Source organism: Dipodomys merriami, unplaced genomic scaffold, assembly GCF_024711535.1.
Source record: "Dipodomys merriami isolate MVZ:Mamm:240054 unplaced genomic scaffold, mDipMer1.0.p SCAF_6, whole genome shotgun sequence".
NCBI lineage: Eukaryota > Metazoa > Chordata > Mammalia > Rodentia > Heteromyidae > Dipodomys > Dipodomys merriami.
In genome coordinates this window covers 35,253,717-35,277,081 of record NW_027206179.1, presented here as the reverse complement: position 1 = coordinate 35,277,081, position 23,365 = coordinate 35,253,717, and the positions used below count along the sequence as shown (strand labels likewise).

The 23,365-nt window shown below is 40.6% G+C and overlaps 1 protein-coding gene and 1 long non-coding RNA gene across 2 annotated transcripts in view; both read right to left on the bottom strand.

Annotated features, from left to right (window-relative positions):
* The window catches only part of LOC138813518 (uncharacterized), a 264,604-nt gene that overhangs the window by 173,008 nt on the left and 68,231 nt on the right, over positions 1-23,365 (bottom strand). The window lies entirely within an intron of this gene.
* On the bottom strand, positions 15,782-21,767 carry Kctd12 (potassium channel tetramerization domain containing 12). The gene has a single exon (XM_070002798.1). The coding sequence runs from the start codon at positions 21,539-21,541 to the stop codon at positions 20,558-20,560; it is 984 nt and encodes a 327-aa protein (XP_069858899.1). The 5' UTR covers positions 21,542-21,767; the 3' UTR covers positions 15,782-20,557.

The following is a 23,365-nucleotide window of genomic DNA, read 5'->3' as shown; positions in this document are numbered from 1 at the left end:
TGCTATCCTGTGAATGCTTGATTCCATTTTTCCCCCATACTACCATCCAACCCCCAGCAAAGATATACATCATTCACAAATCTGAAATTTTCACTTTAACACCAATTAAGCCCATTTACTTTTTACCTTTGCTTTCTGGGCATTCTATGCTCTTTAGGAGGCAATTATTTTGTGTGCCAGTCCTGAGGCTTGAACTCGGGGCCTGGGCACTGTCCTTGAGCTTCTTTTTGCTCAAGCCTAGCACTCTACCACTTGTAGCCAAGGTAATTTTTTTTCACAAAATGAAGAGCAAAGAAACACTAGGCAGAAAAAAGAATGGATGGGGTGACAGTGATTAAAGATGTGTTGTACTTATAAACTTATGGAATTTTAACCTCTTGTCCAACTACTGGAAAATAAAACTTTTAAAAGAAAAAGAAACAACAGATTACACAATGATTTTAACACAACTGATGATAACTCAGGATGGAATGAGAACATCTCTGCACAAATTTTTTTTGAAATTTCTTTTATTTTTTTAAATTATTTTTAACTACATTTGGTCAAATTATATGTAATAAATCCATGAATAAATTATACTTAGTGTACCCTCTCTTCAGAGCTTTTTGGTGAAGTTATTTGGATTCAGAAGGTTCTTTTAATTTCATCTTGAGTTATAAGGAGTTAATGCTCTTCTAGGAATTCAGCTAAGTGTATTATCTTAAAGTTTTCTGAAATATGCAAATTGAAGGCTAACTTGTCAGGTGATTAGCTTCTATTGCTTCTATAACGATCCAGAGTAATTTATATCCTTCCTAATCTCTGAATATTCTGATGTTTTTCTGGTCATCATTTTTTAATGATTTCTAATTTAATTACATTTCTGGTCAGAACTCATTGTATTCTTTTAATATTTTAAATTTATTAGACTTCTTTATAACTCTCAATATGTCAATTTTTATAAATGGCCCATTTGTTCTTTAAATAAATATGTCTTCTACTAATTGGATGTTCTCTGTGTGTTCATTGGATCAAATATGTTAACACATAGTTCAAATTTCCACTGTTTTTTGAGTTTGTTGTTCTTAAGAGAGTGTATTAAAAACCTTCCACAGTGGTTATAGATTTGTTTACTGTTGTTCACAGTTCTCTCATGTTGCTTTGTATATTCTGTAGCTGTATTATTAGGTATACCCAAGACTGTCACATCACTCCTTAGAATTGAACATTATCTTTATTTCCAAAAATACTTTTTGCCTTAAATTCTATTCTTTCAATAAATTCATATGCGTGCGTCCACTTACTTCTGGCTAGAATTTTTCTGGTTTATCTTTTCCATCCTTTTAATTTTAATCTTCCTTTCTGCTTTTCAAATGATTCTATAATACTGTTACCACTGTAATGGCCTAATTATAGTTTCAGTTTCCAAAATAAGATTGTTCAGTTTGCAAAAGAAAAAAAAAACAGAACTGGCACTTCTGAAATGAGGATTGAGGTTTTGAATATGAAGGGTTTGCTATGGTAAGTCCGTTCTTGTTTTTACAGAGCTCATGGTCTCCGATGGAGAAACACAATTGTGTGGGTAGCTGCCCGAGCAGGAAGAGGGAGGGTAAGTCCAGGAGAGGTGCTGGGGTGTGTGGGGTGGGGGTAGCAATGCTAAGAGTTAATGGGTGTGGCAAATCCAACAGCCTCCAAGCAAATATGAGCAATTAGCATAGCAGAAGTGAGCTGTAGAGGATTTCCTATCCTTCTAGGGGCTGTTATTTGTCATCAGCCAATTGCTACCCTGGTGGAATGTTGCAAATCTCCTGCCAGAGAAACCTGAATTTAGATTTGAGTGTTAAATCCACGGAGTTTGTTTTTTTCAGCTCATTCTTCAATTTTTTTTATGTTTTGTTTTGTTTTATTTCTAGGCAAGTCCAATAAATCATGTCTGTTTGTGACCTACATTTAAATCCTCTGCTCCACTGGCAAATCCTGGAAAGGGACTTACACAGCACTGAGAGAAGGAAAACAATTGAAGAAGGCTTTTTTTTCTCCTTGCTTTTCCTGCCAAATGTGATAACACCCTCCTTTTTGGCAAAGGGGAAGTCTTGAGAAGCCTAAGCTTAATTCACACGCTCCCTCTCAGGAAAGGGGATTTGAAGATCCTTGGCCTGTAGACAGGTACACACAGCAAGATAAAGTAGCTCAGAGGCAGACATAGAAAATAAAAGGGAGTAAGAGTGGGCTTCAGAAATGAAGACCCACTAGAAAGTTGCTGCCAACATAAAATTCTGCACTTGCCTGGGCCCCCTGTTGATAGTTTTATCCAAGAGCTAACTTTATACTAACCTCAGTCCAGGTTAGTAGTTTGAAAACCAACTCAGCCTCACCTCTCTTCTAGTTCAGTTTGTGTTCCCTCTTGCCGAGAAAGGAAGGATGTGAAAAGAAGGAAAAGACTCCAATCACTGTATTTGATGTCGGTATAATTTGTGGAGGGGAAGGGCAAAAGCAAATCGTTTAACTAGGGATACAGGTAGATCCATTGCAACAATGAGATGTACAAGTCGTTATGTCGAAAAACGAACTTTACAACGTTGGTGGGGGGGAGGATCAGGTGGGGGGAAGTGGGGAGAGTATGGGAAGGAATGGGAGGGGGAAACAAAGAGGAGGCAACAATGCTTGATAAGAAATGTACTCGTTATCCTACCCATGTAATTGTAACTCCTCTGTACAATATTCTCACAATAAAAAAAGAAAAAAAAGAAATGTACTATATGAAAGCTTGTCCATAGATGGAATCCTTAATTATCTTGTTGATTTTATCAAATATCTCCAAAACCTTGAGAATATATAGTGCCACAGATAAAAGCTGACCCACCGCCTGGCTCAACAGCAAGGTGTGTTTTAGGGGGGAAAATGGGTTCCTACAATGTACAAATCTCTTTTAGGTACAGGTCTATATGTTATTTTATGCTCAAATAGAACTATAAAGCACTTTGGTTTTATAGTGAGAAACCTGAAGCACAAAGACAATAAACGACTTGCCAAGGTCTCAGATTTAATAAGTTTTTGTGTCAGGATTCAAAACTACGTCTCCTGTGTCAAAATCCTGTGTTTTCAACATTATAGCACTTTCTCAGGCTAACAGTAAGAGAAGAAACTCAGCTCTAGCAGGCTGATTCTTACAGACTGAGATTCTGACAAAGCGTAGGGGTTAGGAGGGCCTGTGTATGCAGTAGTCACAAAAAGTCTCATGGCTCAATACTCAGATTGTTCTTTCAGAGAAGCTTGTAATTGTTCTTTAGCCTCTCATTGCCAAAAATTTCTTTTATTAATAAAAGTTACATATAAATCCGGGGCAGATGGCTCACAACCGTAATCCTAACTACTCAAGAGACTGATCTGTAAAGTTCATTTTCGACATAACGACTTGTACATCTCATTGTTGCAGTGGGTTCACCTGTATCCCTATTTAAATGATTTGTTTTTCCCCTTCCCCTCCACAAATTATACCGACATCAAATACAGTGAAACAGGGGTTATACTGTGGGGGAGGGACATACAAAGCAACAAAGAAATAATCTTATAAATGTGTTAGAAACAATCGCATGAAAGAAAAAAACATTTGAATACATATCTTAGGGTTCATTTCCTTAACATCACTTTATCTGACCTTTTCTGCTTGACTCAGACATATACTAGATATTGCAAATAAGGGAAACCATGGGACCTATGGTTCTTTGGGCCTGGCTTACTTCACTTAATATAATTTTTTCCAAGCCTTTGCATTTCCTAACAAATGGGGCAATGTCATTCATTCTGATGGAGGCATAGATGTACAAGTCGTTATGTCGGAAACAAACTTTACAACTCGCGTGGGGAGGGGAGGATTGGGTGGGGGGGTGGGGGGAGGGTGGGAAAGGATGGGAAGGGATGGGAAGGGGAAACAAAGGAGGAGGCTACAATGCTTGATAAGAAATGTACTCATTATCTTGCCCATGTAATTGTAAATCCTCTGTACAGTATTTTCACAATAAAAAAAAAGAATGTTCAAAGGGGTGACATGGATCAAGATTCATTGTGTTCATAAAGTGCTTTGTTAAATGGCATCTTCTTTGTACAACTGTTTAAAGACAGTTTTAAAATAAAATTTTATTGATTCCTGGGTGAAAAAAGAGACTGATCTGAGTATTCCAGTTTCAAGCCAGCCCAGACAGAAAAGTACAGAAAAAGCTACAAGTGGAGCTATGGTTCAAGTGGTAGAGCACTGGTCCTGAGTGAAAAATCTAAGAGACAGTTCCCAGGCCCTGAGTTCAAGCCCCAGTACTGACAATCAATCAATCAACAAAAAAATAGTTATATATGTACAAGAAGATTATCCCAAAATCCAACATCTAAAACTTTTTGAGCACCAACACAATACTGCAGGTAGAAAATTTCACACCTTAACTTCATGTGATGGGTTAATAGTAGTATAGAGTTGGGTTTGGTAGTCCATGCTTGTAATTCTAATTTAGGAGTCAAGATCAGATATATCACAAATCAAGGCCAGCCAGGGCAAAAGTTAGTGAAAACCCAATCAACAAGCCAGTGGCAGTGGTTTATTCCAGCCATCCCAGCTATACAGGAAGCAAAAGTAGGAGGCTCATGGTCTGATGTCAGCATTAGGGCAAAGAGTACTAGACCCTATCTGAAAATAAACTAAAACCAAAAGGAATTGGTGTGGAGTTGCAGAGTGCCTGAGAGACCCTGAATTCCAAACTCTAGTACTGCCAGAAAAATAAAATTTTTAAAAATAAATTAAGCTGTATTTTTAAACTACTATATAAAATCAACTTTAGGTTAGATGTAGAACATATATTTGAAACATAAATCAAGTTCATACTAAGACTTGGTCCATCCTTTATGCATCTAATTAGGTGTACGCAAACATCCCAAAATTATAAAAGGGGCTGGGAAGGTGGCTCAGTGGTAGAGTGCTTGCCCTGCATGCATGAGGTCCTGGGTTCGATTCCTCAGCACCACATAAACAGAAAAAGCCAGAAGTGGCGCTGTAGCTCAAGTGGTAGAGCGCTGCTAGCCTTGAGCTGAAGAGTTGAAGGACAGCGCCCAGACCCAGAGTTCAGGCCCCACAACCAAAACAAAACCAAAACAAAACAAAACAAAAAAACCTTTAAAATATGAACCATTTCTCAGCCATTCAGACAAAGGCTGCGTACCCTGTACAACACTTTTCCCAATGGTAAGATACAACATTCTAGGCTTTGTCAGAGGTTTGTGAGGGTCCCCCTTATCAAGTGATCCACTTCTTTCTATCTGATATCTGACTCCCTTTAGCCACCGCTGCATTGTATTATTGTTTTATTTACCTCAATCAATATGTACCACAGTGCCTTGGGATAACTAACCCAAGGAAAAATAAAAACGTGAAAACTGCAAACTCCTAGGAACTTGTCCACAAATAAAACAAGGTTTATGTAGATTTCTTCTACAAGCAACCCCCAAACTATCTTTGATGAGTTCTCTCATTTCTATCAGGAAGATATTTGAGAAAACAGAATTAGTCAACGTTTAAGAATTCACTGTTTTTAATAATTCACAGTTTTTATTGGGAAATAATAAGTCTCAAAAAAAAACCCACTTGCTTTTTGATATGTTTTGGCAAACACATAACCACACACAGCAAGTATTGAAATTTTCTGGGGCGGGGGGAACACATTTCAGTTTCTCCAACTTAATTACAAAATTCTGACTGTTCTCTATAGGAAGCAGTAATTGCTTTGGATGAGGAAGTGAATGATTATAAAAAGTGTTGGGTTTTTTTGGCTTTTTAACAGGAAAAAAATTCATGAACTACTTTTATGAAGAACAATTTTTAATCGCCAGAAAAAAATCTTTTCTTTCATATATCCGAGACCTCTGGCTGAACCTAAAACTCTATTAGCTTTTCCAGAATATTTCACTGAGCACTACAACTTGTGTAGTTCTCACAGGGGTCCCCATTATCTTCAGTGACACCTATGGTACAGTGTCATATAACTCACAAGCTGACCCCAGAGAGGCACAGCTCAATGGTGGCCGAGGAAGCTGCCTGATGACTGCCAGTATTCGGCTATCAATTGAATGGAGTAAGGATGGTCCTACTTCAGCCCAGAACCTCAATAGTTCATCATTCACTCCAATAGCCATTGTCATTCCAATCTATAGTACCTTGTAGAACACTATTTTATGGTAGTAGAGTACAGTGATTTCTCGTGGGAAAAGAAAAAATGGGAAATGATAAATATCTGTTATGGAGCAGAGAATATTCTCTCTCTTTCCTGAAATACTGAGTCTTCTAGGCTACTTATTTGTGTGTTTTGCTTTATGTTTGGGGACAATTCATCTATCCTATTGATCCCCACTTTCCCAAGGAGAGAAGAATCATGATACATGGATTGTCAATGAGACATCTGCTAAAAAAATTAAATGAACATTTCTAGAATAAAATAACATTGGCCTATTAGAATCATGAATTCTACCTGCCCAAGAACAATGGAATAAAGGGTTTTAGATGAACTTAGTTCCTGTGACTGCAATAACAAATTATCACAAACATGATGGCTTAAACATTAGAAATGAATTTTCATATAATCCTAACATCAGATGTCAAGAATGGGTTCAGCTATGCTGAAAGTAAGGTATTGGCAGGGCTTGGATTTCATTTCTTCTTACAGCATTTAGTGACTTCTGTATTCTTTGATTTATGGCCACATTTCTCCAAATTCTGTCTCATAGTCTGGCCTCACAGTCCTGGCTTTCTCCTGCTCTGTCAAATCCCCCTGTGTGTCTCTCTTGAAGGACATTTTTGTGATCGCATTTAAAGCTCACCTAGGTAATCCAGAATTATCTTCTTATCTCAAAATTCTCAATTTGATGAGCATCTATCTGCAAAGGTAACTTTGTCACATGGCCTCAGATTCCAAGAATTAGGATGTAGAGCCTTAGGGATGGGGAACATTTTTTACTCTATCAAACAAACTAAATTAAAGAATTTGAAGACACACTAAAAGATGATGAAAAGAAACCTGAGTTTTACACAGCATGACAGGCCTTTTTCATGCCATGGCTACTTGATGGCCAGATGCTTATAACGAGGCCTGCTTGTGGGCTCTGTCATAAGGACATTTATGCCTGATAGAACTATCTGCCTTCAAGCAATCCTTGACAATTAAGAATCTGATTGCCAATCATCCATGGTAGTGAATGGCAGTAATCCCAGCTACTCAGAAGATGGAGGCAGGAAGATCAGGAATTTGAAGCCAGCCCAGGCATCTTTACTGAGACACTATCTCAAAACACAATGAAATGAAAACAAGTGGTGCAGCATATGCACAAAGCCCTAAATTCAATCCCAGTAAATTCCACCCAAGCCCAAACTGATTTCCTCATGTTTGTGAGATAACGGAGATATTTATAGTGGGAAAGGATAATATTGTTATCTGATGCAGAAATCAGACAAACATGTTTTTCTGACTATACTACAGGGCAAAGTATGTCAGCTCCTGAGTTACCAGGAGACCAGTTTGTTTTTTTTTTAAGTACGCACAGCATATTGTCACTGAAACCAACATTTACAAATCAGAAGACAGTGCTTATTTCAAAAATCGAGGCTCTGGGGAAATATCTGGCCAGATTTTAGGTTCCTGGTGCTTAGCTCTGGGCTGCTAAGGTATGTAAATGATCGCATCCAGAGGCACAGCTGCTGTATGGTGAAATGTGCTGATGAAACCGAATTGAGATTCTAGAGAACACAAATCAAATTGCAAGCAAAATTACCGAGACACACCAGCCCTCCTTTGAAGCATTATAGACCAAGCCAAGAAAAATGACTAATGGGTAATAATACACAGTCTGGACAGGAATCATAAGCTAGGAAGGAAGTTGCATGTAAAATAATAATAAAGAATATTAAATTGCTAGCAGGCCTTGCCAGTGACAAATGAAATCGGGACAGATTCTTACCACCAGTTACTCACTCACTCCCTTGAAAGTGTCCCAGATAGTTGCAGATGTGGGTGCCTTCACTCTGAGTATATGTGTGTGTGTATGTGTGTACATCATCTCTGGTCTACAAGATGACAGTAATGCCTGTCCCCAAGTTGTGACAATCAAACACCACCAGACATTGTCACATGAAAACAGGAAAGAATTCCCCCTTCTATCCTTTTGAGAACTCTATTCGTATGTCAAAGTCTCTCACACTTTTTCAACTGGGGTTGGTTCTTTTACATAAATATATATGTATAAACAGAAACACATATACATACATAGGATAAACATATATTTCCCAGTTTCAATCTTTATCCAAGTTTACATTCCTTTACTCTAAAGTATTTTCTCTCTTCTAAGCTGGTAATCTTTAGCTGTGAGTCAGCTTCACAAAGGATGCCAATCTCAAAGCAGCTGAGACATTGTTATGACAGCAAAACCATCCTTAATCCTCCTCCCATGGCTGGTGAACGTTGGGAGCAATCTCTACATCTTCCAGAGAAAACTTTCAGTCCATGCTGAAGCTATATATTCTAAAATTTCCTTAAAAATACTATTGTGGGTGCAGAGGAGAAGATGGAGAGAATATGACTGAGTAGAAGGAATAATTTGTTCTATACCTCAGTAGGGTAATAACAGTTGGCAACAATAAACTGTATATTTGAAATGGCTGTTAGACAACACTTTGAATGCTTCCAACTCAGAGAAATGATGACTGAACTGATTTGCCCATTACCCTGATAGGGTCATTATACATGAATACATGTGTAAATACCATACCCCGTAAGTATGTATAATCATTATGTGCTAATTACTATAATATATATTTAAAAATACTCCAGCTGTGATTTCTGCATCATTTACCTTTGTTTCAAAAAATACTAGTCTCATGCTATAAATCCTTAAAAAAAACAAAATTAATTTATAAAACAATGATAATGGAAAGAACATAGACTAAGACCTTTCTTAACATTAGAAATGCTAACTTGGTTTCTGAGCCTAAATATCAATTTTGACCCAATAACCAATTGTTCCTTCCTTCCTCTGACTTGTGAAATGGGAGTTACAGTGTCTTGCAAAACCCTTTGAAAATCCAAATTGGGTGGAATTTCATTTCAATTCAAATTGAGTACCAAGTCTTAATTATTTGAGCTAATGGAGAGGGACGAAGCACCAAAAATAGAAAATTCATATAATGCAAATTTAAGCACATTCTGACATGTACACATATTCTCAATTTTTCAGAAATTAGGTTACTGAAAGTTAGTAGACTCATTTGTTGTATGATTTATAACTCTCCCAAATGATGAATTGCTGTTAGGTTTGAGCATTATGTTACTGGCAGAGTACAACTAGGGAGGTGACTCTGCATACTTCCTCATTACCATTGAGGTCATTTCAAAGTCAACCTTTTGTGGGAGAATGTTTACACAAGAATTATTCTTTTTATAATTTTCTGCATTCTTTGTGCTATTATCATTAAAACCGTACTTTTGTTCTTATAGGAAAATACATGTAACCTAAGGTTTACCCTTTGTACTATTTGAAGTATATAGTTCTATAGAAAAATGTAGATTCATATTACTGTGTGAACTTCACCCCTATATCTCACCTGAAGTTTTTTTAATTATTTGTTTACTGTCTTAGAGTAGTTGGTTAAAGGGGTTTCCATTCAACATGTTGATTTGTGAGTACAAAGTACCATGATCAACGTCACCCCACCAGAAATTATTCATTTTTCTAATATCAACAAGTAACTCTTCCTTTCTGCTAAACATCACCTTAAATTGATTTCCTGTAGTCTTACAGAAATAAATGTTAAGTCTCTCAAAACGATTGTCTTGAAGCACAGTGTTTTGGGTAGCTGTATTAATATTCTTATATTTAACAAACATTGTTTTTCCATAGTTATTTTTTATATGTTCCCATTAATCAGTGCACAGCCACCTCAGTCTTCACCTATTCCCCTTTCAACAGCCCTAAAGAATAGTGTCCAAATAGCCTCTGGTCATCTTGAACAGTACACAAAGTACAAAGGTGTTGATAAAACCAGAATGATTTTATAGCTGTGAAAAATTGTCTTAACAAATATACCTTATTTTGTTTGAAAAGATAACATATTCAATGAATATGTTATCTCACACACACACACACACACACACACACACACACACACACACACACACACACACACACACACACAGAGAGAAAGATTTCCTCATAGCTCATCATGAAATGTGTAGGGTGACCCTGTCCATTACCTGGTTTAAATAACCGCAATCCCTCGAGCTGGGAAGGTGGCTCAGTGGTAGAGCGCTTGCCTTGCATGCCTGAGGCCCTGGGTTCGATTCTCCAGCACCACATAAGCAAAAAGAAAAAAAGCTGGAAGTGGTGCTGTGGCTCAAGTGGTAGAGCACTAGCCTTGAGCTAAAGAGCTGAGGGACAGCGCCCAGGCCCAGATTTCAGGCCGCAGGACCAGACCCAAAAAAAAGACAACACAGAATAAATAACCGCAATCCCTCTATAATAACAATTTAAAATTTAAAAATGTGTGGTTCTTATGGTGAAAAAACGTTAGAACCCATCTGAAAAATAAGTAAGGCAAAAGGAATAGGGTATGAATCAAACAGTAGAACACAAGTAAAAGGCCACAAGTAAAAGGCCTCGAGTTCAAACCCCATACTAGCCCACATCAAAAAAAAAAAAAAAAAAGAAAGAAAGAAAGAAAAGAAAAGAAAGAAAACATTCAAGGCTAAAGTAGCTCTTTCTGACATTGGGTGCCAAAACATCCAAAAGTATAGTTTGCAGTTTGCTTTCCTTTTCTTTTTTTTTTTCTTTTCCTTTTTTCTTTCTTTTTCTTTTTTGGGTTATCCAGCTTAAATTCAGGGCCTAGGCACTGTCCCTGGGCTTTTTGGCTCAAGGCTAGCTAGTGCTTTACCACTTGGAGTCACAGCTTTACTTCTAGGGTTTTGGTGGTAATTTGGAGATAAGTCTCTCAGATTTGTCTCTCCCAGCTGGCTTTGAACCACAATCCACATATCTCACCCTCCTGAGTAGCTAGGATTACTGGTGTGAGCCACTAGCATCCAGCTTTTTAATTCACTGTTTAAAACCAGGGAGCAAAGCTTTTAACTCTGTACCTGACAGCAATTTATGGAAAGACCTTGTACTCTGAAGGTACATAGTTCTAAGCAGAGAAAAAAAATCAACACACTTTCACTATTGTAAAGTCAGAACATCATTGTACAGATCAATTTTTAAAAGTCCTTGCAACTGTCATTTTTTTTAAAAACACACAACTCTCATCAGAGAACATTTGGAACAGGATACTCTTGCATTTCAGAGAGGTCAGATTTCTTTCCTACAACTCTTAGAGGCGCCTCTTGAAATGTCCCAGTTAAGATTTGCAAAATTGTACCAAATAATAGCCCCAGAGGAAAACTTAGAATGTGGCTGTCAATGAACTTGACTTCCATCACATAATGTCTGTCAAGCATTTTCTACGTTAACCAGAAATTCACATGGGGCTTGGGAACAGCTGCTACCTAACTATTGAGAAAAATAAATAAATCACGTCCCCTTTTAATCTCTGTTACTTTCAAGTCAGGTAAAAAGGACAGGCCTTTTTATGCATTTATGAAACTATAGTTAGGATTGCTCAAAAATATACATATATATTACTAAAATATATATGTATATAGCTCATATATTACTCAAATGTATCATATTTGAACAATTATAACTGAAAATATATTTATTATATATAACTTATACATTACATAAATAATATATAAATTGCATATAATTCATAATGTGTAAAGAGGGCTTATTGACTTTTGTTAGTGTGATGTGTTACAGATTGGCAAATTTTAAGTTTTTTTCCCTAATCGATAAAAGAAATGAATTAGCACAAACAGTTATTAATTTTTTCAACAAATTTTTATTAATGATCTATCACATGCTATATATACTGTGTTAAAACCTGGAGCAAAAATAAAATAAGCTTTTTTCCTCATTTATAAATAAGTGGGCAAATGGATATCAAAATGAGTGAAGAAGGGTCAGCTAAAATCACTATATAGAGGCAAGCAACCCAAGTTACAAATGAAGCAAAATCCTTAGTTTTGTTTCCCTGGTTTTATTCAAAATGCTAGGGTTGTATTCAATGCTTGCCAAAGAAGACAGAGTAAGGAAGAGCAAGAAACTATTTCCATTGCTTTTATCTTTCTGCATATGAAAAAATTACAGCATGTTCTGATTTTTTATTCTATTTTCCCTTTATCCACCCAAAAAGGAAAATGAAACATAACAAATTCATGGGGACTAAATGTTAAACAACTTGTGAAATGTTGTCAGATGCTATTACAAAGAACTCCAATGAATTTCTGTAAGTTCTAATAATTACAAAAGACCATGTTATTGGCTAGTTGGCCATGTTACTCTCTGTGAAGGTAAAGAAACATACCTGAAAGGAGAAGGCCTGGAATAGATCAGAGGCTCAGTTAATGGTTGGTGAAGCTAAAAGGTTGACATGGTATGTCAAGAAACGTGTGTGTACATGTGTGTGTGCACGTGTGCATGTGTGTGAGAGAGATACCATTTTTAATGCAGAAGAGTGAACTTATCCCTGGAATTCTACAATTTCAAAATGCTCTTTTACTGGTCGCAATTGTATTTTTAAGTTTATGTAATCTTGTCATTCTTCTTATAATATGAAACCATTTCATAAATCACTTACCAATTAAATGGATGAAATCCCATTTCACACACACATATCTCAAATAGTAAAACTGATGTTTAGGTGTCCTGTTGCTATGCTACTGATGTCTGGGTTCTCATCCTTTCCAACTCCCCTGAGTAATAAGGAATGTATGATGGCTCCTCTAGACTTCATACATTCCTAAAAACCAAGTATTGGTGCCAGCTCATGGAAAACATCTCAGATAAAAATGGAAAGAAGAGCAGGGCACCGGTGGCATACTCTGTAATCCTAGCTTCTCAAGAGGCTAAGATTTGAGGATCACAGTGTAAAGCCAGCTAGAACAGAAAAGTCCCTATGAGACTCTTCTATACAATTAACCAACAGAAAACTAGAAGTCGAGCTGTGGATCAAATTAGTAGAGTGCTAGCCTTAAGCAAAAAGAGCTCAGCACCCAGGCCCTGAGTTAAGCCCCACAACCAACAAAGAAAAAAAAAAAGGAAAGAAGATAGAAATAGAGAAGTCTTGTCTTCAATATGAAAGCTATGTAAAATTTCATACTTACATACAAATGACTGAAAGTTAGTTCATACCATCACCATCACCACCTTCTAGAACTTCTAAGTGCATTCTATTACATATCCTCCTCCACCTATGGAGGAGGTAATGTCCCAATAAACCCATTGTAAATTGAAAATATGGTGAGACAAAAAAAACATTTTTAACTTTATTAACTTTAAGTAGTTGTACTAATGAGTTGACATTTAACAAAATTTCTGCATACAATGGCTCTTGATCAGTATCATCCTCTGAACATTCTCGCCCACCCCTCCCCTCCCCACTCCTTTCCACACTCTTCTGAATTTTGTAGGCTATACATTGAATTCTCCCCGTCTTTTCCTCTTCATTCATCTACCCGTCCCCTTAACCTCACCTTGCCTCTTTCAAATACCTGCTTCCTAGTGTATTTTTTATTTATAAGTAAAGATGATGTACAGAGGGGTTGTAGTTACATGTCAGGTAATGCACACATTTCTCTTTGCGCAGTATCACCCTTTCTCACGCTCTCTCCAAGTTTTTTCTCCCATCCCCACCCACGTGTTTTGTTTTCAACATAGTGTCTAGTGAGTACTACTGCCATTTTTTGTCCTGCCATTTCTGTGCATTGAACTTTGACTCCATCTTTCTAAATAATTACACTATTTGAGTTCTCCTTGCAAGGGACACATATTTTCCTTTATATGTGGAAGCTAGATTTAGCTTATAAAGTTATAAGTGAATATGTTGGGTGGTATGCAAGTATATACAAAAATTCACTGAATCTTTCTGACTTACCAAATGTCATAGCTCAGTCTCTCAGTGCAGTGCAGACTCAACCATAGAGTCATCCAATGGCTTACTGGGCGTCATGGCTCATGCACTGTCCTGAATCTCGAGACAGTACATGCTACTACATACCACCAGGTCAGGGGAAGGTGCTAGTTTAACACTGAGTATGATGGCTAGAGGGGCTGTGGGCAGGAGAACTTGAGTCCATGCCAGCTTTGGGGCTGCAGGAGAATACCAAAATATATCCAAACAATAACTAAAATTAAAAGGATGGGATGTGGCTCAAGTGATGGAGCACTTGCCTAGCAAAATGTGTCAGGGTCTCACTGCTGCCAAAGAAAAAAAGAAAGCAAAATTCAAGGAATTATTTCTAGTGAAAGTATATTTTTATCTGTACCATCCTAAAGTCAAAAATAGTATTTTAAAACAATTATAAGGCTAAGACTTCAGTTTTTCCAAAGTCTCTGAAGAAGGAAAATATATATACCTAGATGATTTCTCTCTTAACATTACTTCATACAAAAATGCTTGGGACTGGGGTATGACTCAAGTGGTACAGTACCTGCCTAACAAACATAAAACCCTGAGTTCAGACCCTAGTATCCCCTCTCCCCTCCCAAAGCTAGATTCAGGTATATAGACATATAAATAAAAGGAGTTTCAATACAGTATTCTTTGATACAGAACTGAAAAACCCTGGAGACCTAAGTACCTATTCATAAAGGTAAAACAAATGACTGATAAAACAAATGATAGTACATTTAAGCAATGGTATATCATGCAAAATGTCATGGAGCTATCAAATAAAATGTAGTAGACTAGAGCACTAGCACTTGAGCTGAAAAACTGAGGGAGAGCGCCCTGGCCCAGAGTTCAAGCCCCACAACCGACAAAAAAAAAAAAAACAAAAACAAAAACAAGTAGTGGATAGCTCATTGATACATGTGCATGTATTGCAAGTCTTAGGTATATGGTTAAAACAAGAGGGTAAAGCATAAACTAGTCATAATTCCTACTGAGTAGAGAAAGGGGGGATATGTATACATGTGTATACAAAGTCTATAAAGTCACAGCAGGACTATAGGGAAAACTAGGGACTAAGAGGGACATTTCAAAATATAAATATGTGTTCATATGCACAAAACAAAAGCTATCCGGAGGAAGTACAGGCAAAAGAAAAGAGGAAGGGCGATGTCTGGCTTATTCTACTGGACCAACTGCCAGCTTCCTGTGTCTCTGGTTTCTGTGATTTCCCAACCTCAGTACCAGTGTTCTCTTTGTAAACAAGGAACTACAGACTGAAGATCATACAGTAGAACTCCTATAGCAAAAAGGTAGAAACTGTCCAAATGCTCCTTAGAACTAAATTTCATGAAGCATATTTTTAATTAGGAGTTTACCTGACAGCTTCTGTTTCATTGTCCTTCAACACTTTATGAGATCACTTCTAGTTCTATTCCCAGTGTGCCTATATTCGCCCATATTCTTGATAATGGCTGCAAAGCCTGTGGTCAAAGGAAAGATTTGTGCAGGATGTTTCTTCCACAATGACTGTAAATTGCTTTATGTGTTCTTGATAATAAACTCTTGGGAAAGGACCTATTCATGCCTAGTCCAGCTGGCCAATTATTTGGTCAAGAGATAATGTTCATCATTAGTCCCACAACAATTTGGAAAGCATTCCCAGTATTTAGAGAACTCTTTTAATTGAAATTAGACCAGCATTTCCACCAATCCATAGCAAGGAGACCAGAGGAATTATTAAAGGAGTGATGTTTTATTTTTTTTAGTGTTTAATAGAATACATAATGAGTCACATAATCAATGATTCATTACTTCACACACAGGGAGGGAAACAGTATTGAATATTTCTCTTGTACAACCAGTTGTGAACAGGGAGAGCAAAACTAGAGCATTTATATGGCTAAAGGAATTCTCACTGTTTAGGCACGTATGAAAAGACTTCATCACCATGTTTTTTGTTTATAATAGGGAGCATCTTCTTGCCTTTGTGTTTCACTAGAAATGTCTGATATCTTTGTTTTTTGAGAAAATGGCTCAGTGATATCTATCACTTAGCAAATAACATTTGCAACAGTTTCAGAATCCCAGATAGTGCTGTGGGAATCTTAAATTATTTAACAAATAAAAATTTTTCAGATGCCCAGAAAAATTTAAACAACATATAATTTGCACCTTAAAAATTCACATCCATTATAAATGCCTTAACCCTTTGTCATTCGATGGTTAATAATGGTGGTAATAAGTTACTTTGCATCATTCATATTCAATATTTGTAGCAAAATGTACCTGCCTATAAAGTCACAAAGACAGTTGTATAATTATTTATATTACAATTAATGTCTACATATTTCAAAACACATTTAGGATTTTTTAAAATAAAAATTTGGCTTGGAAAAAAAATCACAGAATATTTAAGTGGCAAGGAATCTTGGTCAACTAGTCCTTCTTACCATGAAAGGTTATAATCTAATGTAGATATGTGCTTAAATTTCTTCAGTCTAAGTTTTAGAGACTCCAGTAAAGAATCTAAATCCTCAAGTTTTAATATATTTAAGTATTTTCCTTTAATACTTCAACATATTTACTGTCCTAAAATTTAAAAAGAAAAGTTGGCTACAACATAACTTGCTTCTGGCTATAAGAAAAACCTGTTTCAGGTATAAGGGACTTGGGAAAGTCATTTCTCAAGAGACAGCATTGGATAATCTTTTTAAACTTCAGGTTTGAAATGATTCTTAATAAGGAAAAACAAGAGGAGAAAAACCCAAACAGAATAGTCACTCCAATAGGTTTACAATAAAAATACTCAGTTTAAGGGTTTAAAAACTTAAGTCAATTGTGTAAAGTACTTGCTATTTATATTACAGAAGAAATTCCTAAGGAGTTCAACAACTCCTGTCAAAGCTTTGCTAAATGTCTGCATTACAATTTACCACTTTTTGTAAGAATACAAAAATGATTTGAATATTAGGCTGGAATTTACCATAATTTGAAGAGTAAAAAAATTTTCAAAGCTTCATCTTAAATGGCTTTAATTTAGTAACATTCCATGGAAAATTCCAATAAAAATTGTAATATGCAACAAGCACTGCCCATTTGGTATTTGCACATGATGAATTTCCTAAGACAATTTTATCTAGTATTATAAGTATTCACTGCAGTTTTTTTTAAATCCAAATAAGAAACACAAAAATAAAAATAGTATTGTTAGGGAAAATTCTTTAGTCTCATACTTCAAGGAATACTTTCAACATTATTTAAAAAATTAGAATGTGATTCATAGTCATGTACCAAACATAGGTTAAATACTTGATGCAAAAACATGGAACATGATAGCTCTTTTTTTATCACCACAGTCAATGATTCTGTCTACAAAACTAATTGTCTAACATCACTCAGTTATATTTATGAACATCAAACTGGTAATTGGCGCAACGTATGCAAATGCTTGCTTCTCTGAGTCAGATTAAAGCAGTCATACTCATCTGCATAGTTTCCACATTCTGCCATGATATTTGAATGGTGCTTTGGGGGGGGGCCTCATTCAATGGGACCCTACTAAGCTCCTATCCAAGCTCCCAGATGATCACCAACACTCCAGTTCATTCTGTAGACCTTAAGTGCACATGGAAAGGAAGGGATCCAAAAGGCCCAGGCCAAGGGAACTTAATTCAGTTATACTCTGTTCTCCATGGAAAAGGAGTTGTCTTGTCATTATGTGGGGCTTAAAGTAGGAAGTTCTGATGTGTTCACTTCAAGAGCAGAAAGAGCAATCATTTGTAAAAAGAAGTCAGTTTATGCTGCCCCAAACATTAGATTCTTTAAAGGAATCTATGGGATGCAGGAGGGAAAGGGCAGAGGTTGGAGGAGTAGAAAGATGACTATTGCAGGATAGAATAGTTAGGCTCAAAGTTACACAAAATACAATTCATAACACGAGTAGCAGAGACAAAATTTTAGCCTCCTAACTCTTGGACATGTGCAGATTTGAGGAGGGAAATCAGAATCACCAAGTCTTGCCATTTGTCAATGTTTCTGATCTGTCCTAAAGACAATCATTTGCTTTTTCATTGAGCAATCTAACAAAATGCCATAGGAGAGATACCCTATGTGACACTCACTCTTGGCCAGCGAACAAGAATGCTAAATCATTTCTGGCTTGACTTGTAAGTTAAAGGAACACAACCCTCCTGGATTTCTGCATTTATTTCCCTTAAAATTACAGTGTTTGTACATAAATCTAACCTTTCTAAAAAAACATAACTCAAATAAAGAGCTTAAACTTTTCTTCCCAACTAAAATGAAAAAATACTAGTGGAATAAAAATGCAGGTGCCTTGATTTTAGGTAGACAGTTAATGGACATATTATTAGTATTATTAGTATTCAATACTCCAGGGGGAAAAAAGTATAAAGCAAACTCAGGATTACAATTATGTATTTTTCCTGGCCCAAATTCACCATAGACAAGGATATATGAAACTCACCAAAAGCTTAATATACACACCAGCCAATGCAAGTTTTCAGAGGGAGGTTATATAGGAACTGTTATAGTATTAGTGAATGATTTAAAAAACTAAATGATTCATGTAAAATGTTTATATATGGTATATACAGCTTAGATCACATGAGTCTATGAATGAAACTGTCCCACTTCCTAAAATCTGTCATGGACATAGCAAGATACAGTACAAGATTTGTTTTAAAAAGGAAGGAGAAAATAGCACTAATTTGAACACTGAAGACGACTCTTACAAATTCTTTAAAAACATATTTCAGAGAAAGATGCAAAAACAAACGAAGAGATAGAAAGGCTTCTCCGTCATCGCAGAATTCCAAAGGATGCCTCACAGAAAGAAGCATGAGGAATCGGCCATTCCTCTTCACTTATGGTGAACATAGGGTACACACTGGGAGTTCATTCCACACGAGAGTAAAGGCATAAGGCAACCAGGTCTCCTATTTCTGTTGCTTTTCCCTAAAACACCATTTTATTGCTCTGCTCACATTTAAGTACTTATTTTGCCTTCATTTAAAAAATATTCCATTTTACATATAGATAGATAGATAGACGGGCAGCCCTCCGTGGTTAAATTTCCATGTAGCTCTATCCATTTTAACGTCAAACTGCATGAAGGAAATGACATTGTTAGCCTTTATGGGCGGGGGTGGGGGGGTGGGGGGGGAGGAGTTGTTTGTTTTAGGTCTGCTCAGCAGTAAGGATTTGCTGGGCTTGAAGACCATAAGGATTTTTTAGTAAGCTTTTCTTTCTAAAGAACCAAAATTGAACTAACTCTGCTTACCTAACAGATTCTAAAATCAGGATTTATAGCCAATAAAGTCAAAGTTGAAAAACTAAAATCTGACTGAGTAACGCTTTGGTTGAGTTATATAAGTATTCACAAGATAAGTTTAGGGATTCAAAACTGTTTTTTAACTGGGATCTGTCACTAATATTGATTAAAATGCAAATTTGCAGTAACTTTGCTATTTAAATGCTCATGTACTCAAATGGATGGTACACACTTTCAACTTCCAAATAATACATGGGTTATGTCTACTGTTCCCTCCCCATCTTTCCTCCCTCCTCTCCTCCCTCCCGCCCCGCCCCAACCAAATCCTAGATCTAATTGGCTGTACCATCCTACTGCCCACCAAACGAGGTGCACTACTACCCAGCTCCATTCAAATCACTGCCAGGTGACTTCTGGCAGCCCCTGGCGATCTGGGCCGCCTCGCTTCTTGGGAGACAGCAGCATCCTTTCTCTCTCTGGACCTCCAAGGCTGCCGTTTTAAGCAATGCAACCCAGACCTCCCTGGACAGGAGGGAGTAGCAAGTTTAAGCTAGAGACAAAGCTTTATTCCAGGCTGGAAAAAAAGGATAAGATCGTTCACAGTGCTGGCTCTAGTCCAATACTGTAACTTTTCAAAACTTTACAGTCACTGACTGCACTGCCCTCCACGGGGGTCTTAATTCAAGCATCAGTCTTCCAATCCATCTGCGAAAACTCTCCTTGAACGAAGATCAGAAAGACCGTTAGCCACCTCCTAAGCCCCTCACCACCCCCTCCCCGCCCCAATGTTATCAGTTCTGATCTCTTAAACCTGAAAGGAGTCCAAAGGACTTCAGAAGATTTCAAAAAAATCTTCTGTACACGAATCAGGCTCTGAACAATTCAGTCCTTGCCAGGTGCTTGGTGCTTTTGCGCCCACGCTGCCCGCTTGGATCCACGCGGAAGTACCCCGGCCCCGCGGGGTGGAGGGCGCGTGGGTGGAGGGCCATACTCTTGGTTAGTTAGCCGGGTCCACGGACGAAGAAGCCCAGAGGATGTGTGGCTGCAGAGTCTGAAGAAGGGGAGCTGACGGTTCTGGAGGAACTAGTGAGGGGATGGGGGGGCGGGGAACGGGGGAAACCGGGGAGAGGGGGCAGGGGCTGGGGATCGATCATCCTCTCCCCCGCGTGGAGCCGGGGCAGAGGGCGCGGGAGCGGCGTGGGGACCCGGGGCGCTCACTACTCCCTGCAGAAGACGTACTCGGTGTAGCTGGTCCAGATCTTGTCCTCGCTCTGGTCGGTGCTGCCTGCGAAGGCGCAGGTGCCCGTGGAGCTGCACGCCACCATGTGGAAGCCCGATTCGGACAGCTTGTCGAAGGCCTGCTCCAGGAAGTTGAACTTGAGGTAATAGCGCGAGGTGTAGCGCTCGGGGGGCCGATCGGGGTCCCGGCTCTCGTTCAGGGTGTCCCCGAACACCTCCTTGGCCAGCGAGGTCTTGCCGCACACGGTGATGCGCGCCACCCGCCGGAACTTGGCGTCTGCCTGCGCGTCCCGCCCGATGGTATAGGAGCCGCGGTAGCCGATGGTGATGTAGCCCGATCGCCGGCTGCCGTCCAAGGACTGGGACGGCGTGAGCAGCGGGCCCGCCGCGCCCCCGGACGGGCTGCGGCTGGCCAGCTCCAGCGTGGGGGACGGCGCCCCGGCCGAGGCGCCCTCCTGCGGCTCCGGCTCCCCGTAGCCCAGCGGCAGCAGCTCGTCGCCCAGGGAGCCCTCCTTGTGCACCCCGCGCCGGGAGTGCGGCGGCGGCGGCCCGGGGCCGGGCTGCTGGGGCGCCCCGAGGCGGCGCACCAGCTCGGGCAGCTCGAAGTACTCGGCCTCGCGCTGCAGCCGGCTGCGCTCCGGGAAGTAATCAGGCAGCACGAGCTGCAAGTCCCGCAGGTAATCCAGGATGTAGCGGAAGAGGAAGCCGTCCCGGTCCAGAAAGAAGCGGCCTTTGCTGTCCCGGGCCAGCTCCTGCGGCTGCTGCTGCGTGAACATCCGCCAGAGCAGGGACTCGGGCACCGACACCACGGTGCAGCGCCGGGTCACATACACCTGGCCCCCCACGTTCAGCTCCACGATGTCGGGGAAGAGCGGCGGCTCCGCGGAGGACGACGAGGAGCCGCTGCCGCCCCCGCCGCCGCCCCCGTTGGGTAATCCTCGAGTGCTGTCCGCCAAAGCCATGGCCAAGAAGTGCTCGGGTTGAGCCAGCGGCGGGCACGCACGGCGCTGGCCGCGCTCAGGAGCCGCGGCGCCGGGACGCTCGCTCAGCCCTGCACCCCGGCCGCGGCAGCCAGCCGAGAGCTACGCGGTGTGAGCGCGCCGCCGCCGCTGCCGCTGCCTCCACCGCCACCGCCGGGCGCCCCCCGCGAGCCCCGCGCCACGCACCCGCCTCGCCCGCGCGCTCCAGGCGAGTGCCGGGTCGCGGCCCGCACCGCGCTTAAGTAGAGCCGCCCCGCTCGGGCGCCCGCCGCGGCGCGCAGGAGGCGTGGGCGGCCCGGAGCTGCGGAGTGGAGCTCGGCTCCCCCGGGCGGGGGCGCGGAGGGAGGAGGAGGAGGAGGAGGAGGGGAGGGGGAGGGGACCCAGACTCGATTTGCATCTTAAACGCTGACGCGGCTCGGGGCTGCTGGCTCCACCCCGGCTGGCGCTCTGGGGCAGGGGGGGGCGGGGGAGGAGTGAGCGACCTGGGTCCCCCCCCACACACTCGCTGCTGGTCCCCTCCCCGCGCTCCCGCCCAACTTTCTCTCTCTTCTGCCACAGGCTGTTTCCAGGATCGTGGAGTTACGGAGGGGCGGCCTGGGCTCCCCAGCCCCGCTCACCGCCGGCACTCTAGGAAGGGGGACGTAAACTTTCTGTACACCCCCTCCCCGCCACCCGCGGAGCGGAAATGCGGGCCGGCCGCCGCGCCCCGGACCTGGCTTTGGCGCTGCGGTGAGTGGACCGGGTCCCTCCGTACTGGAAAGTTTTCTAAACCAATCAAGAAACCCTAGAGGGGCCGAGAGGCTCTGGAGTCCCGAGGCTGCCAAATGTTCTTGTTGCTGCTGCGATCGTCTAGGGAAAACAAAATCCCTAGAATCAAAACGCTATCCTCCGTATCGGGCCTAGGGCGTTCTCGGCTAGCTCTTTCTCTGGGTGTGGATTCTGGTCCCGAGACCTCACAATGGGAAGCAATGGGCAAAAGGTGTGGTTTGAGGCGGTGTGTCTCCGCGAGGGCAGCCCGGGCAGCCCCTCCCTGCGGGGGCAGGCGGAAGGTAAAGGGTTCGGGAAGTCCACAGGCTCCCTTCAGACCTCGGTGAACCACGCACCAGCTCCCAGCCCCGGCGTTATTTATCCTTCCAAAGGTTCAAGCGCCCTGGCTGGACTTTCCATTCAGTTCTTCCCAGCTCCCCTCGATTATAGGCAGTCCTTTCCAGTCTCAGAGAGGGATATTTGTATATTCGGATGCCTTCTTCAAGATCCCATCCTGTCCTCTAATTCCTGCTGCACCCTGCACATTCCCGTTTACCTGTCAGATTGAGGCCCACGGAGGACTTCTCTGCCAGAAAGCCTTTCCTGGTCTCCCACGTGGATTTGGGGATCTGGATGGCTCCCTAACATATGCTCAGCACACATTGTGAAATTTTATATTACGAATGATTATCTGATCGCTAACTTCGGTAATATTCATTTACTTATTCATAGTGTATCCTCTATTCAAGCTGACACCATAAAACCACCCCCAGTGGCTGGAAGTGGATCTGCTATCTACGGCTCAAGTGGTAGAGCACCACCTTGAGCGAAGAAGCTAACGGACATTACTAGGTCCTGAGTTCAAGCCCTAGCACTAGCACCAAAAAAAAAAAAAAAAAGACAAGATAGAGAAGAGTGTTGAAAAATCGTTGGGCCAATTAATGCGGCACACTAGTGCCACCAGTGCCTGCTAGCAAGGAAGGAAAGACAACAACTTCCAAGGCAGAGGCAGATTGCTGAACAGTTATCAGATCCACTTGAAATTCAGGCTGTCAATCA